This window comes from Zonotrichia albicollis, chromosome 6 (assembly GCF_047830755.1).
Source record: "Zonotrichia albicollis isolate bZonAlb1 chromosome 6, bZonAlb1.hap1, whole genome shotgun sequence".
Lineage (NCBI taxonomy): Eukaryota > Metazoa > Chordata > Aves > Passeriformes > Passerellidae > Zonotrichia > Zonotrichia albicollis.
Window position 1 is genome coordinate 9,154,545 of NC_133824.1, and position 15,596 is coordinate 9,170,140.

The 15,596-nt window shown below is 41.7% G+C and overlaps 1 protein-coding gene across 4 annotated transcripts in view; it reads left to right on the forward strand.

Moving 5' to 3' along the window:
- ITPK1 (inositol-tetrakisphosphate 1-kinase) overlaps positions 1–15,596 on the forward strand; it is a 138,523-nt gene that overhangs the window by 27,982 nt on the left and 94,945 nt on the right. For all 4 annotated transcript variants that reach the window (XM_074542449.1, XM_074542445.1, XM_074542446.1 and 1 more), the window contains exon 3: positions 3,316–3,340. In XM_074542449.1, coding sequence (XP_074398550.1) covers positions 3,316–3,340 — 25 coding nt within the window. The remainder of the gene's footprint in view (positions 1–3,315; positions 3,341–15,596) is intronic.

The following is a 15,596-nucleotide window of genomic DNA, read 5'->3' on the forward strand; positions in this document are numbered from 1 at the left end:
GCTTTAGGGATCTGTTTGATATTGCAGACTAATGCAGCAGTTACTTAAATGTTTCTGGTTTTCCTGTAAATGTTGCAGTGTGTAGATAATCTTTGAAATTAGAAGTATTTTAAAATTAGTAACCTCTGGGAATGTAGTTTAGAACTGACCATTTTTCAAATGTCTATTCAATGAAAGTAGAGAGACACAGTCTCTCTTTGACACAGCTGAGTTGCCTCTTCAGAGGCAGAAGGGAAGTACAGCTAATAATGACCTTTCTTTTTCCTCAGAAAGAGAGATTTGTCAGGAAGCAGCTAGGCCAGCTGGGAATGAGAGCCCTTCCCCTGGTAGCCAGTGGCTCGCTTTCAGACTGCATGGGGAGCTAGAAAGTCATGGACAACACCATGAAGAACACGAGAATAGTTGTCAGCACACCAGGTGAAGTAGTCATCCCAGGCTGTCCTGTCAATCATGCCCTGCCTGACCTCTGCTGAGGAAACAGCCCAAAAGAATGTACATGAGAGTGGTAGAATGTATTTTTCTTACTGGCTTTTTAAAGCACAATAGGAAGAAGTGGTAACTGGTCCATGGCTCAGACTCCCAGCACAGTTCATTCAGCACTGTCTTGTCTCCATTGTGTGTCCTGCACAGGCAACCCCTTGTTGGGGAACTATGGCCCACAGTCTGCTTCATTCTCTTTGTTTACTCTGATTTTTGAAGGTCCTAGAGTTTCTAGTGCATAGGATCAGCTTTCTTTCCATGCCTGACCCCAAAGCCTTTCCCAGGTGATGTAAGGCAGCGTGTGTGGTCAGGTGGTATTGCATGCTTGGTTGCATCAGGGACATCTTCTGCCCTGAGCCTGCTGCTGTGACCTGCCTGACTGAAAAGCCTGAAGGCACTGGCTTAGGAAATCTTCTGGGCAGAGAATCAGCTAATTACAAAACTGAGGTGCATGGTGGCTTGACATCCTTATTGTTTGGATACTTCTTGTTTTTAAAATAACTTATTTTCAAATTACGATATTTTGGTAGAGGATTTTTTCCCCAAATTAACTAGTCCTCAAAATGCTTCTATGGTTTCTTGTCCCCTGGGTTTAAGTAGAAAAGGTTCTCATATTTCAGGTAACAAAAAGGACATCCTGCTCCCCTCTGAAAAGGGGAAGACCAGCCTACAAGCCAGCCTTGGTAATTGCTTCCTTCTTCCTGTACCTTTTTAAGCATGTGTGGCATTGTACCTAAGAGCAGGCACCCCTCCTCTGCATTCCCATGTGCTGTTCTGGCTTCTTCCCTCCTGCTGGGACAGTGCAGTTGGTTCCAGTAAGTCCCAGAACGTTTGCGAAGTTCATTTTGGGGGGATTACAGAAACCATTTGGACTGATTCTCTCTCAAATGGGTTTGGCACCCAGCTCACAAATATTTATATTCCTCAAAGTAGAATAAAACTTATTCAGTGTGTATGTAGGCATGACAAGAAATGCAGCTTTTGCCATCAGTCACTGTCCTTCCAGGGACTGTGGTGCAGTTTTGTCTGAAGCTTGGTGTATTTCCATGGTAGTTTTGAGTTGTTTTGTTTACTCCAGAGCACAGAGAGCAAAAATGTTTGATTATTTTAAGTTTTAGCTTACAATACTTGGAATGTTTCTGAGTAGTCTGCTGCCCTAATTTATGAAATAGCACTCCCCACCTATTTTTTCCTATTTTTCTTGCTTTGCTCTGTGAAAATCATGGTTTCAACAATTTGGCTATTAACTTTCTCTACAAGATTTATATTTTCTTCTCACCACAGAGCTGGAGCACATCTGGCCAGCCTCAGGTGATGATCTACAGTTGGGCTTCCCACACCATAATAGCAGTATATTAATCACCCACCACTTAGAGCTGCTGTTATCTGCAAGAGGGCTTTGAAATTCTTTGCAAGAGGTGCTTGGTTTCATTTTCTCTTTTATTTCCTTGCTGAGCTCTCACAACAGGCTCTCTGCTGTGTCTGTGCATTGAATGCTGCTTCTAGGCCAGAGAGACTCCAGACTGGTAAAGTGGAAGCGGGGGCAATTTGTGTCATAGATGCTGATTGATCGCCTGTCCCTTTGGGCATCCTTGTAATGGCCTCCCACAAGAAAGGCCTACTGTCTTGGGTGGAAAACTGGAGGAGCCTTTGTGTATTCAGCAGTGTGCAGCATTTGTGACCATGGACAACAACACAGACACTCTCAGATAGAAAAGCACTGAGGGCAGTTAGGCAGTCCTGTTCTATGACCTCCCAAAAAAAAGGGACTTTTGATTTTCATATATAGGGCTAGTGGGCACAAAGAAGAGAGATTCCTGTCTTGTGCTCAGAGGCTTTTCATTTTTAGGTTAAATTTCCTGTGTCTTCAAAGTGAGAAGATTCTAACTTATTTAAATAGCCTGCATGTACTGGGAGGAGGGCATGGAGCAGGAGTGGCTGGGCTTTGTGCCAGGGATTCAGTTCTGCTCTCAAGCCTAGTGCAGAAGTGGTTTGTTTGGCTTGATAGCTTGTCAAAGGCAGTGACTGAGTGTTGTCTGACTGCATGTACCTGAATCTCAATTCTCATACCATCAGAGTAGACAACTGTCTCTACAGATCTGCCTAAGTTGGCTCTACCAATTGCAGTTCTCAGCATTTTGGTGTATAATTCTTAGGCCTCTCCAGTCTCTCATTGCTGAAGATTCAGGATCACTGAAATGATTCTCCATATGGCAAAAGGCTTGGTCCTTTCTGATAAACCTCAAGTATTTGAATTGTGTTCTTGAAGGAATTGGACTGACTGCAAGTCTTTGAACCTGAAGTCCAGGGTGGGATCCTGTGTACCTAGATGATGGGGATAGAATAAGACTCTAAATAAGAAGATAAATGGCTGCAAGGTGCTGTGTTAATTCTCCTTGACATTTATACATGTATCCTTGATTTAAAAGAAAAGATCTGTCAAGCATGCAGAATGTGCTGTGGTGCAATTTGCACACTCTGAGGGCAGATGAGAAACGAAAAGCAAACTAGATCTAATTAAAACTGAGACGCTTCCTCTGTAATATCAGCCACTTCCTACCTGTGCTCACCTAACAGCCCTGTCAGTCCCAGCACTGCAGCTGCTTAGTATTCATCTTGCCTTACTTCTGGGGACATGAGTCAGAATCTGCCAAAGTGCTTCCTAGACAGGGAATGGAACTGAACAAGTGCTTTCCTGAATTTGAATCAGGTTGTTAGTGCAGATTTTTATTGTTTGCATTCCAGTATGAAGCAGTGCTTTTCCATTAGTTTTTTGTTTTACATTTTCCCCACATTTCCAACACTAACATTTCCTTTTTTTTTTCTTTTTTTCAGGAAAAGAGGCGTAGAAGTAGTGCAGGTGAGTAAAGGTTCTATTTTCTTGTAACGAAGGCTTACTGATTTTAAATGCTGTCGTTTGGATGCCAATATGATCTGGGCTTAATGATTTTTCTTTCCATTCAGTTCTTTATGACGGATACTGCTTTTGGATAGACAGGATTCCCCTTTCATGAAGCCTGTGTTGAACCCACATGCAGTCCAGCTTAATAGGTGCCCTAGTGAAAGTGGCAATGCAGTTAGGCTTTTCTTGTGTCTGTCAATTAATAAGTTCTGATAGTTGATTAGGTGATGTTAGTCTTTTAATTGCATTCACAGAATGCAATTAACAGAAACAGGATATGCCCTTTGAAAAAAGAAAGCTATGGCAGAAGGAATGTTCTTGTAACCGAGTGAGCAGAGAAATGATACTAAAATGCTTTCAAGTTGTGGCCCTTCTACAGATAAGTTCAGGTGTTGGCTACATTTGTTCTTTCCCAGCTCTGAATGGTCATATTTCACACAAGATGTTACTTAAAGGATGGTGTCAGCTTGTGAAAGGAATTATGTTACATGTCAGCTGTAACATAGAGCACTATAAGCTCTAAAACACGAAGGGGAAGCATGCTCCCTCCTTCTTTCTGGCTTATTTTGTGTGCTTAGAAGAGCTGTATGAGATAGATTTCACTCTTGCTGATACTTACCTGGTGCTCATTTTGAACTCTGAAGTGGTGAGTTCCTCACTGCCTCAATAGCAGCAATAGAAAAGAGAGGAGGAAAATGGTATGTTAGCCTTGGGTAATTAAGGTTGCTCTGAAATCCATGTGGGAGATGCTTCCCAACACCAGCAGGGAGCAGGAGAAAAGCACTTAAAATAAATTGAAATATCAGGCCATGTTATTTTAAAGAATCCACTGTCAGAAAAGACTTAAAAACTTCTCATTGCTAGTTAAAATGGAGAGTATGTCTTTCAGTCATGAGTGGTTGTCAGAGAACTGTGTTGTGTTAGAAGGACAAAGGGCATATACTTTACTGGCTGTGTTTAACCTATGACCACTGCTGCATCATCTTCCTTTCCTGTACCTCCTGTTGCTCAAAGCTAAAGGGCAGTTTCTTTCATCAGTTTTGATAATGGCATTACCAGATTGATAAAAACAAACCAGCATTTACAAAGCACAGCTCGATCAGGAGCACAGGGAGAAAGCTAGCCCATATTTGTGTCACTGTCTAGGGGACATTATTATTTAATACCTCAATGTATTACAGTCCAATGCCTGCATGTTATATGTGCCTTGCACCTGCACTGTACATTTATGCAGCAAGGGGCTGATATGAGATGAATTCAGTGATGCATCCATTAGTTGAGCAGAGGGCAGATTCCATTTTACCTAATGGATTAAAGTTATTATCTTTCCATAGGTTTGTGTAGCTTAATGGCTACAAAATTATTGGAAAATATTTATTTATTGTAAGAGCATTTTTGGAAACATTTGGACAGAACTGGACAGGACTTTGTCCCCATAAAAATGCTTTATGCTCTCATAATTTATCATCTCATATTCGACAGTGTGGTTGAGATATCAGACTGATCTATAGTGGGAATTTGTGCCCCAAAGGCCCCAAATAGCTCAATCCCTGGTGCCTGCTGCTCTGCTGGAACAGGATGTATAGAAGTGTATGATCACCCTTTGCCTATCACTTGCATGTTGCTGCATGTATCCCAGTGTGCTTCAGCCAGTAGGGAAGGTATCAGGAATGGGCTCTTGGCTCATCCCTTATTGCTAAAATCTTTTGCTTGAGGCACCTTGCATGATCTGTCCCCCTAGCCCTGCTTCCAGATGAAGGATTGTCTTGATGTCCGTCTGGTGCACAGGGTTTATTTGACAGAGGGAATATTGTCTTCCTGTGTCAAGCAGCAGCAGCAGCAGCATTTCTTTGATTTGCTTCCCCTTCTCCTTTAAAGAACCCGTCCTGTTACAGAGCAACCAGGTAAATCAAAACTCAACATACACAGGATGTTTACCTGATTTCTTTTTTACATAAATTCAGAATTTTTCTGAAGTAGACTTGCTTTCCAGTAAGAAGTAGTGAGTTGGAAGGTAAGGTTTAGTTACTGGCTTCTAGAGAGCAAACCACGAGGCGCTGGTATGTGCTGACTTCTGTGAACGTACATCAAATTATTCTTTTCCAAAGATGTTTCACAGGAGCAGGAAAGGATTTTCTACTACTAAAGCAAAGTCTTGGAAGTCTTCAAATAAGCATCTGTGTGACTTCTGTTTCCCTCATGCAGGGAGGATTTAGGATAGTCCTCTCTTCTTTGGCTAGACAGATTAAATTCTTTTATTTTGCTTTCTTAGAGCTAATTGTGCTTTATAGATTGAGTGAGCTGCTGCTAGACAGCAATTAACATTTCATGACTTGTGTTCAGGTTTTGTGTTTTGTCTTCTCTCAGACTTCCACTTTCAGCTGAGAGAGTGGTTCCAGGTTTCTATTTTTGTTGAGTGGGGAGACAGGCACATCCTCCAAAGAAAAATAAAACAAGAGTGGCAGTGGGATGCTAAGCAGGCATTCTCCTTTATCTAGCAGTAAGACCTTAATTAAAGCATCACATTGAAAACAAACAGAAAACCTCTCAACTTGTGTGGTGGTAAATAATTGGGTTTTTTTAGAAATACTGATTATTTTCTAACATAAGAATTCACTGTGAACTCAAGGTGCAAGAGCTGAAATGTGCAACATTATATAGTACAACTGAGTAACATCCACCAAGCTAGCTGGCTTAGAAGATGGTACAGTAGATTAATTAAATAAAAAGCTTTCAAGGTTATGAACTTTCCAAAGACAGTATGAGTCTGAGCCTGCACCCAAACATTTGGGAGCCTGAATAGGATTAATTAATTTCTGTTTTTCCGGTGGACATGGCAAAACTCTGAGTAGAAGCATCCTTAGAATCTGGCAATGTTTTGGATCTAGGTTTGCTTTCCGCAGCTTAAATCCAAGTCAGTGGGGCAGCCGTAAACCAGTGTTATATTACAAGGAAAAAACCAAAAAAGCAATTTACTAGCTTTTCAAGATGGGCTCTTAACAGAATTCTGTGCTGTCTCTCTTACCTTATTATGGGGCATTTACTTATTTTTTTAAAGCAGGGATCACTTGAGTGTCAGGGAGCTTTTTGAATTAGTGCTTACTTGTTGGTACCCCATAAGGTGAGGAAGCACTCTTGTTCTGGTTTTGCAGGAGGAGAGACTGAAGGATGTGTCCCATTTCTCCCAGGGAACCTGTTGCAGTTCCAGCCCCAGTGCAGCTGGGGTCTGTGCTGCAATCTGTGCTGCAGGAATTTCAGCTGCAGCTCTCTGGGAAGGGCTGTGGGGCCACTGGCTGTTGTGTGGGCATGAAGGCAGGAGCCATGAAAGGTGGTCAGCAGGGCTGGGGCTGCTGGCTCTCTTCCAGTGAAAGGCAGCTTTATTTAAAGTATTCTGAATGAAATGCATTTGAAGTATTCTGAATGAAATGCTCTTGTGGTTCCTGTGGCAGTTCCAAACCTTCTCCTTTCTTACTGGCTCTTCCCACCATTCACAGCTGCCTGCTCAGCTGGCGTGGCTTGAGCTGGTGGCCAGAGAAGGGTAGAGATGGCCTGAGCAGGTGACAGACATGACCAAAGCCCATCTGCCATGGCCTGCAGGCAGTTGCTAGGCAGGCAGCAGCTGGCAAGGCTGAGGCAGAACAGCTCTTGTGCTGGCATTGGGGGGACTTGCCAGAAAATGCTTAAACTGAAGCATTTCTTAATCAATTCATCACTGTTTCAAGGGAAAGACTGCTTATGAAGCTATGTAGTGGATGGCTGATGAGGTGTTTATCATTAAAAAAAGCTATTTTATGTAATGGCATCTACAAATAAGGGTTTTATATAGTGTCTTCTTCTGGTCTTGTTCAATTTCCAGCCCTCCATCACTCAAAGTAGTGGCAGGCAAAATTTAGGACTGAAAATTGTCAGTTCTTCTTTAGCTAGTGAAGTAGCCAGTTTCTTATGACTGTGCTCTGGTAAGGGAGAGAAAGAACATCTACCTTGTTTTTCAGGAAAAATCTGTTGGCTTAGTTTGAAGAATGTAAGAGTGAAAACATGTGCACTGAAGTGGAAATCATCACAAGTACCTCTGATAGAGACATGCATTTATTTTTGTTTCACAAGCTATGCAGAACCAGAATAATTAGCTGCAGCCCTTTGGCTTCTGACAAATTGCCAGTCTGGTTTTTGTGTGATTGAGTTTGGAGCCTTCGTATTTCTCGTGACTTCAAAGCAGTTTCAAGCCCTTCCACACCCAAACTTTCCTTGAGCTCTTGCTCGCATTTTTTAATTCTAAAATAGTGAAGATTCCCTATTTTAGGGTGGGTGATTTTGGATCAAATGAACACTAATGCTCTTCTATCTTAGAAGGATGTTCTAGTCAGTTGGCTATAAAAGTGGGTTAGTTGTATTTCAAAATGCATGGCTTTTAATAGCAGTGGGATATGAAGGAGATATGTTTTCTGATGTGAAGTAGGTGATTGTAGTAGTTACAATGGTCTCGACTGCTGTCTTGTTTTTCCCTCAACTTTCTGGTAATAGAGATATTTGAAATCTTTTATTTTGGAGAAGAAGACTGTCCTTTGAGACATGGGTTTTCTTGAAGCCTGCAAAGGAGAATTCAGTGTGCCCTCCACACTATTCGATTCTTCAATCAAAGTGAAATACTAATGACAATGGTTTCTACTATTTGTTGCCAGGGATCTGTTGTTTTCTAGAAATTAGGAGAGGTTTATTTTCACATGAAATATTAATGGAGTAAGCTTGAAACAGCGGTGTTCTAACCAAGAAAATGAGCTTGTAAAATATATATTTGGTAGCATGTACAGAAAGATGTGACTGGAAAGCTTCCAAAGCAAGCAAGGTTGTTGAGATGTTGGAGGGTTGGCCCTCTAGCACTGGGAGAAGAAAGTTTATTTTTACATGCATGCCAGGCCTTCAGTAAAGTCCCTGTTTTTCTGAGAATGGCAGCCTGCTTTGCCTTCAGTGCATTTTTGGAAGTGATGCTATAAAGGCTCTCCAGCTCTTTCCAGTCTGAGTTGTGTTAGGTACTTTGCATGTGTTTGAAGGTGGGGGGACACTGCTTAAAATCTTGGAAAGCTCCTGATTCTTCTTAGTGTCAGTGCTACAAAGGGTGTGCTAAGCACACAAAGTGGGATCTTCCAAAAAAGTGCATTAGTCTCAATTTGAACCCAGAAACAGCAGAAGTGGAAGAACAATTCCCAGGCAGAATCCTCCCCCTGATCCTTCTCAGTAGGGGAGATCCTCCTGTGTGAGACCTTTGTGGCAGCTGAGCAGCAGCATTGCCCAGCAGGAATGCAGCACAGGTTCCAGTGCAGGGAGAGATGACTTTGGCACAGTGCTTTACATTGCATCAGCACACTGGTCACTGAGGTACAGCATGGGCCTTTCTGGTCCACTGGGGAAGAAGAATAAATACACATCTGTTTGGGCAGGGAAGGGAGACAAAACTATGGAACATTCTCACCATGTGGATTAAGCAGATCAAATGGACAACAAACACTTATTCCTAAAAATTAGTCAGAGTAAGCCAAACAAATCAAACTGCATTTATTTTCACTTCTGGTGGGTGAGTGAGAGAACCATGAAGAAATTTTTGTGTCTCAGAGAGAGTCTCTTACCGACTGGTTTGACTGCTTTCTTTTGATGGCGAATCCCAGTGGGTTCTGCAGTCAGTTGCAGACAACACCTGTGTGTGTGAAAACATTGCTAAGATTTAGAAATGTGTAACTAATGCATAATGAATGGCTGTCAGGTTGGAGCTTGTACTGTTCTGGTCTATGGAGTCAGCTCTGCCCAGTGCCTTTGCCTTCCCCCTGCTCCTTGGTATGTAGTGATGAGGCAGTGATTCCTAACAGTGCTAGAGGCAGGGAGCTGGGAAGTCCTGAGTGGAAATCCAGTCCCTGTGGGACCTCTCCCAGAGATTTTGGTGGCTGTAATGGGATTGAAATTGCGGTGGGGAATTGCCTTGCTTTGTCACTTACTGCAGGCACTTCAGGCCAGTCCCTTACAAATTCTGCCTCTGTTTCCTAACAAAGGTAATATTCCACATAGTGGAATGCTATTTAAGTTACTTTCAGATATCTAAATGGATAGATTTAAAGACAAATGAGTATGTGAAGGAAAACAGGGCTGTCAATTTCTGAAGACTGCTGTATAATATTCATTCTGTCATTAGCCTAGGTCTTCCCACATACTTCTTCCAAAGCTTCATAAATCCCTCGTCAAGAAATGGTATGGGTAAAGTAAGACCCTCAAAGAAATGCTGGCTTGTAAAACTATTTGCCTATTTTTGGAGCATACAGTCCCAGTCTTTGCACAAAATGACTATTAGTCAGTGCTTTTTTGAATCATGATTATTGCAAGTGCCTGGTGGCCAGCAAAGACTTGGCTTTGAGTCTGCATTAAACAATAGAATTATTTGTCTCACTGGATGCAGGTGTTGTGATATGGTATCAAAACAGGCACATGGAGTGTGTTCAGAGGCACATGATTCAGGAAATGCCTCATTTTAAAACCAACCTGTCTCATTTGTGGTTTTGCTGAAACTGCACAGTCAGTGTTGAAGTACAAATATGCATGTAGCTCTTTTGACCTTTTCTGAAGTTTTTTCTTGGAATAGGAAGGATGGGGAGTTAATGTATATATACCATGATACCATGACAAGTGTGACTGTATCTCTGACTCTGTACTCTCCCAGATGAATGCCCTGTCCTTTGTGTGCTTTGGGGGTGAAGTCATGCAGTTGTTTGCTCTGTCAGAGTTGCAAGCTTATTCCTGTCACAGCAGTTGAAACCTTGCCTTCAGTCCTGGGGTTTGGTTCCACAGAGATGTTTTTTAGGAGCAATGATTCATGTACCCACCGTAGCTCAGACCTGGTTGCTTCCAACAGAAGCTTTATAGAGAGAACATCATCAGAACAGTGTGGAGGAGGCTGTGTGTGTGCCTGTCCTCCTCAGTGAGGGTGCTGGTAGGTCTGAGCTGCAGAAGATCAGTGGAGCTTGAGGAAGTCTTTTCAGTGTATGTTGACTCTTCTTTCTCCAGCTTCTGCAAGACTTACTCCTTTGATCTGTGGCCTGAGATAATTATATCTGAAAATATTGCATGCTTGTTTGCTCTTCTGGCACTTCACAATTAAAGGAGATAAACATATTAATGTTGCAAGAGTGAATGGTTCCAACAAAACCTGGTGCTTAAAGACATAAGCCCTAAAGTTTCTTAGGTTTTCCTGTATTTGGTCTTTAGCCTTAAGCTAGAGAAACTCCTAATGCATGTACTTAAGCTGCCACTATATAAAACAGAGCACAATCAAATACAGCCAAAACTGGAAATGTTTTCCTCAACCTCATTGCCTTTAGAAAATACAGCAGAAGACAGAAGAGTGGCTTCAACTTAACTAGGACAGCTGAACTTCTGCTCCATCCCCTTTTTTTCTCTCCAAGGGGCACTGTGTTTTAAGGGTGATGTCTTTTGCTGGAATAAATTTTTTTTTTCACTTTAATTCTGCATTTCTGGTGAAAGCAATACACTTGGTTTTTCTTTTAATTTCTTTTTGCAAAGGTGTAGACTGCTTTGCTGTATGTCTAAAATTAGAGATCAGATAGAAGGACTTTCTGCATATGTTATAGGGGTTTTCTGTGCCTTTGGTTGTTACTTTGCAATATCTCTGTGGTGGTTTGAAAATAACTTGGTTTTTGGTGAAGAGGAAAAGGAGTCAGCCACGGAAGTGGCTCTAATATTGACCTTTGGATGGAAAATACTTCTGGACTTTTTGACAGTTTATTTTCAATCACTCTCAATTTTTCAGTAAAAGTTACTGCTAATGGTAATTTTGCATGGTACCAAAAGCAGTGCAATTAATAATGTAGGGTGGAAATTGTTGAATCTAGGGTTTTATTTTGAGGAAGACAGTGGAGATTACCAGGAGAAATTTAGATGATTATGGGCATAGTTTCTCCAAAGTGAGGTAGAAGGGGTTTATCCCAGATGGGTGTTTCTTTAGCATAAGGTCACAGAGCGGTAGTATGTTAATTTTTAAATTTATTTTTATTTTTTTCAACTCTTTTCCTCGTATGACTTGTTACAAAGGAGTTTGCTGCTGCAGCTTTCTAAATGAGGTCAGTGTGGTTTTCTACTGGCTATGCCAGGAGCAAGGATGGGCAACCACACTTAATAAATGGATTGGAATATCATTGGATACCTAAGGGCATTGATCTGCCCTAAACAGTCCCTTACTACCTGATGGAGGTAGACCTTCCTTTTGGAAAGCTCTTTTCAAAGAGAAGGTTGAGGGCAAGAGTTAACTTTATTCCCATAGGCTGGGGGTGACCTGGAGAGAGGCTTTCTCCTGCAGGTTCCTGTGGGTCTCTCTGTTGCTCCTTCTTCAGGAGAGAAACTTAAAGACAGTGTGCTACTGACATAGTAATGAATGTGTATAAATCCCAAAGCCAGAGGAGCCACAGAAGCCATCCAGCCCCGTGCAGTTCTGAGAGGCAGCTTTGTTCATGGGAGGCACAGTTTGTGCTCTGCTGCTTCTCCTCAGCTCACCTGCCCACAGAGCAGCGTGGTTTTGTTCCCAGGAGGCTCCGTATCCAGGTGTGCTTTCTGTGTCAGCTGTGCATTAAAAACACACCAAACCCAGCCTGACTTCAGTGTGCAGATTCACTGCTGAAATGGTGATGCCATAGTACATTTGACTTTAATGGTTCTTTTCTTATGTTAAGATTATTTTTGTCAAAAGGAGTCAAAAGAATTACTTGTTGCCCTTACTATAGGTGAATAAAAGCCTGTCAAGAGAATTTGTCCGCGATGCTTTTGGTTGAAGTTTGCTTGTCAGCTTGTAGGATCCTAAGGCAATGCTGTCAGCTAACCAGTCAGAAAGGTATCTCACATTTCAGTCATGATTTAAAGAAAAAAGATCAAATTGAGAGTGGTGCTGGTTTGAAAACTGGCACAGCAGAGCTTATGGGTGGGAGAGCAGGAACTACACCTATATACAAAACCATAAAATGCTTCTGTCATTGCTGAACAATGGGCTTAGCTTACCCTGTTTTTGGTTGCTATTTTAAGATCCTTGATAGCTCAGTGTCTTACTAAAATTCACTGATCAGTTTTTCAACATGAGCTTCCTTCAGTAATTTATAGTTGACTCATTTAATTTCCCACTTGGCATGCTTCCTTGAATAAGATCATGTTTAATTTAAATTTTTTATACATGTTAACTTATACATAGTGTCCTTGTTAGAGTATGTGTTTTAAGGTGAGCATTCAGTAGTTAGTGAGGGCTTTTTTACAAAAAAACTATTCCTCCTCCTCCTGGTACCTTGCCAAAGTGAAGAGAAGTTATTTACAGTGTTTTGACAGAATCATCCCAGCACGGGATGGAAAAGATGCCATTGGGACTGAGCTAATACTGTAAAAGACTGAAATGTAAGGAAAACAACTGTTGTAGAGGAATTTTTGGCTGACTTTGCAATCTGAGAAGCTTTTTAGCTTTGTTTTTGTCATATTTTGTTGATTGGAGCTAAGAGCTTCCTTTACTCAAAAGTCTAAGTGCATCTGAAATTGTTTTCTTGTACAAGAAGCTTCGTTGCACAGCTGCAGTGTCCTGTAGCCTCAGTGGCATAGCCAGTGTTAAATTGTTCCTCTCCTTGCTGATGGCAAGATTACAGAACAGGCTGACTGCTTTCTGTACAGAATTTATGTTGATTGCAGAGAGGTCTTTTGCCCTTTAGGTTAGCTTGGAAAATGTTCTTTCCTGTGGCCTAGATGAGCTTGTTTTGTAATACCCTTTCCTTTATGATAACAACTTTTAAGTGGCTGAAAAAAGAGCGGCAGCTATAAAGAGGGAAACACAACTTTTTAAGTACAAAGCAGTTTGAAACTGAGTTCATGAGCCTGTTGTGATGACTTACATACCATGCAAGACTTAATAGCTGATTAGCTGGTTATCAGTGAAGTAAGTGACTAAAAAGGAGGTGGAGATAGCTCTTGTGCCCTGCTAATGACAGATCCTTCCACTGGTCCCTGCTCCTGATAGTTTTTCTGCTTCTGAGCCAAAAAGGGCAGGTTAGAGTTGATGACCTCCATTGGCCAGAGGACCTTTTTGCTACCAGTAAAGGGCCATGTTCTCACACTGCTTTCAGTTCCTGTTGGCTGAGGAAACTGCACCCTGGTGGTCGAACTTGTCTGGCAGGTGTGTGGAATGCTCAGGTTCTCTGCTTTCTTTTGATAAATGCTGTGAATGCTTTTCTTCAAAGCAGCTGCCTGCTGGGTCTCTTCTTGGCTTCTTCAACCTGCTTGTACAATTAAATCAGTGCATTTCTACTTTTTCTGTGCTTCCAAAATTCTGAATTTTTTACCTACTTTATTCCTTAACTCTGTCTAGCCTCTGTTGTAGGTCAGCCTTTTCAAGGCATCAAGTGAGTGTGCAGAAGTGGATGCACACAGAAGCTGGGCTGGCTCTGTGAGCACTGTGTGCCACACAGGTGTGATTATGCTGTGCCTGAGCAGGTACAGCACCCTCAGGGACCAGGACAGTGCTGCTGCTTGTGCTGTGGCATGTTCAGTCTGTGCAGTGCCTTTTAAAGGCCTGTTGGTATAAAGTCTTTTTACTAGTAAAGTTTAGTGCAGCCAGCCCTTTGTACAGCAGCTCAGTGGATTATAGTTACTTCTGTATTAGTATAGAGTAGGTTTGACTTCAAAGTAACACAAGGAAGGAGGCTGGTGAGGTACCTGATGGGCACTAGGTAGTTGGTGTAGTGGAAGCTTAGAAGGCAAGTGGAATTGCATTTTCCAGCTGTCTCTTCAACTTCTCCCTTGTCAAGGTCCTTTCTTCTGAAGTGGCAAAGTGCTGACTTAGACACAAGAAAGACTTGCTGAAAGCATCATTTAAACCTGTTTTCACCACGCTCCTGGCTTTGCTTACTATGTCTCTGCACTGCCAACCACTAAATCCCCTTGTGTGCAAGGAGGGCCTCTCCAGGCAGGAATGGAAGAGAGATTGCCTTACCCAACTGTAGTCCCAGTGAAGCACCAGCTAGAAGCACTAATGCTGCAGGTGAGGAGCATCTTGCTCAGTTTGGAGGGAGCCACAGGCAGGCATGGGCAGCCCACTGTCCTTAAACCACATGGGACTTGTTCTTATGTGGTCACATCCTAGGAGCTGTAGTAGTCCTGAGTTAGTGGAGATTATTGTCAAGTGTGCTGTACTTTCTTAGCAGCTAGTAAAGGGTCTCTTGGTGTTTTCATAGCTCATGGCTCTTTGACAGTATTGATGTGTTCATTTCAAAGCAGTGAATCTGACTGCTTTTGCCTTTTCCATACATCTGAATATACCCAGTTTTGGAGGACCATTTTTATAACTACTATCCAAGACTACTGGAGGAGGTACAGCCTAACTCTGCTTACAGCAAAAATGATTTTGAAGTCATGCTATGCTGTCTTTTTGTTTAAGGAATCAGAATGCAAATGCAGCATAATCATGCATGAAAAATTATCTGTCCATGGAAATGCTGTCTTGATGGTCTACTTTGTTACTGCCCAGATATGTCAGTCTGTAGCCAAGTTTTGGTGCAGTAATACCATCAAGTTAATGTTTAAAAGAAGAGCTGACAGAGTTTACTTCATCTTCAGTAAAGAGAAGTGCTAAGCATAGTTGTTGATGACTGGGAATTTTAATTCCTTACAAATTTTCTTAGGATTGATGTGCTGCAACTTTATTTATTGAATCTCTCAGGATTGTTTATGATTTTGTCTCAAGAACTTTTGTGTTTGCAGAGGATCACTTAGCAACAGTCCATGGCACAGTGACATGCTCATGCTAGTACGATGAAGTATAAAACAATGGGGAAACTCCCAGAAACACCAAGTAAATAGAAATTTATAGCAAAACAAAGTGGCTCACGTGCTGAAGAGTTCCACATTGATGTGAAGGGGCTTGTAAAATTCTTTACTTAGATGTTTGTAATCTTGATCTAATGATGCTCTCTGCTTGTGTAGATGTTCATAGTCATGGGACATCTCCAGTTGTTATAATGAAGCATCTCCTGAGTATTTAAAATACAAGGAACTAATTGATATCGAAACAACTCATTCTTTAATCTAAGTCTTCTTAATTAGTGCTCCACCAAGTAATAGATAAGGAATAAAAGTTCAGTGGAAGGGTTTGGGATCTAGACTGCTTTTCCAACTTTACAGCTTTATGCACTCTTTG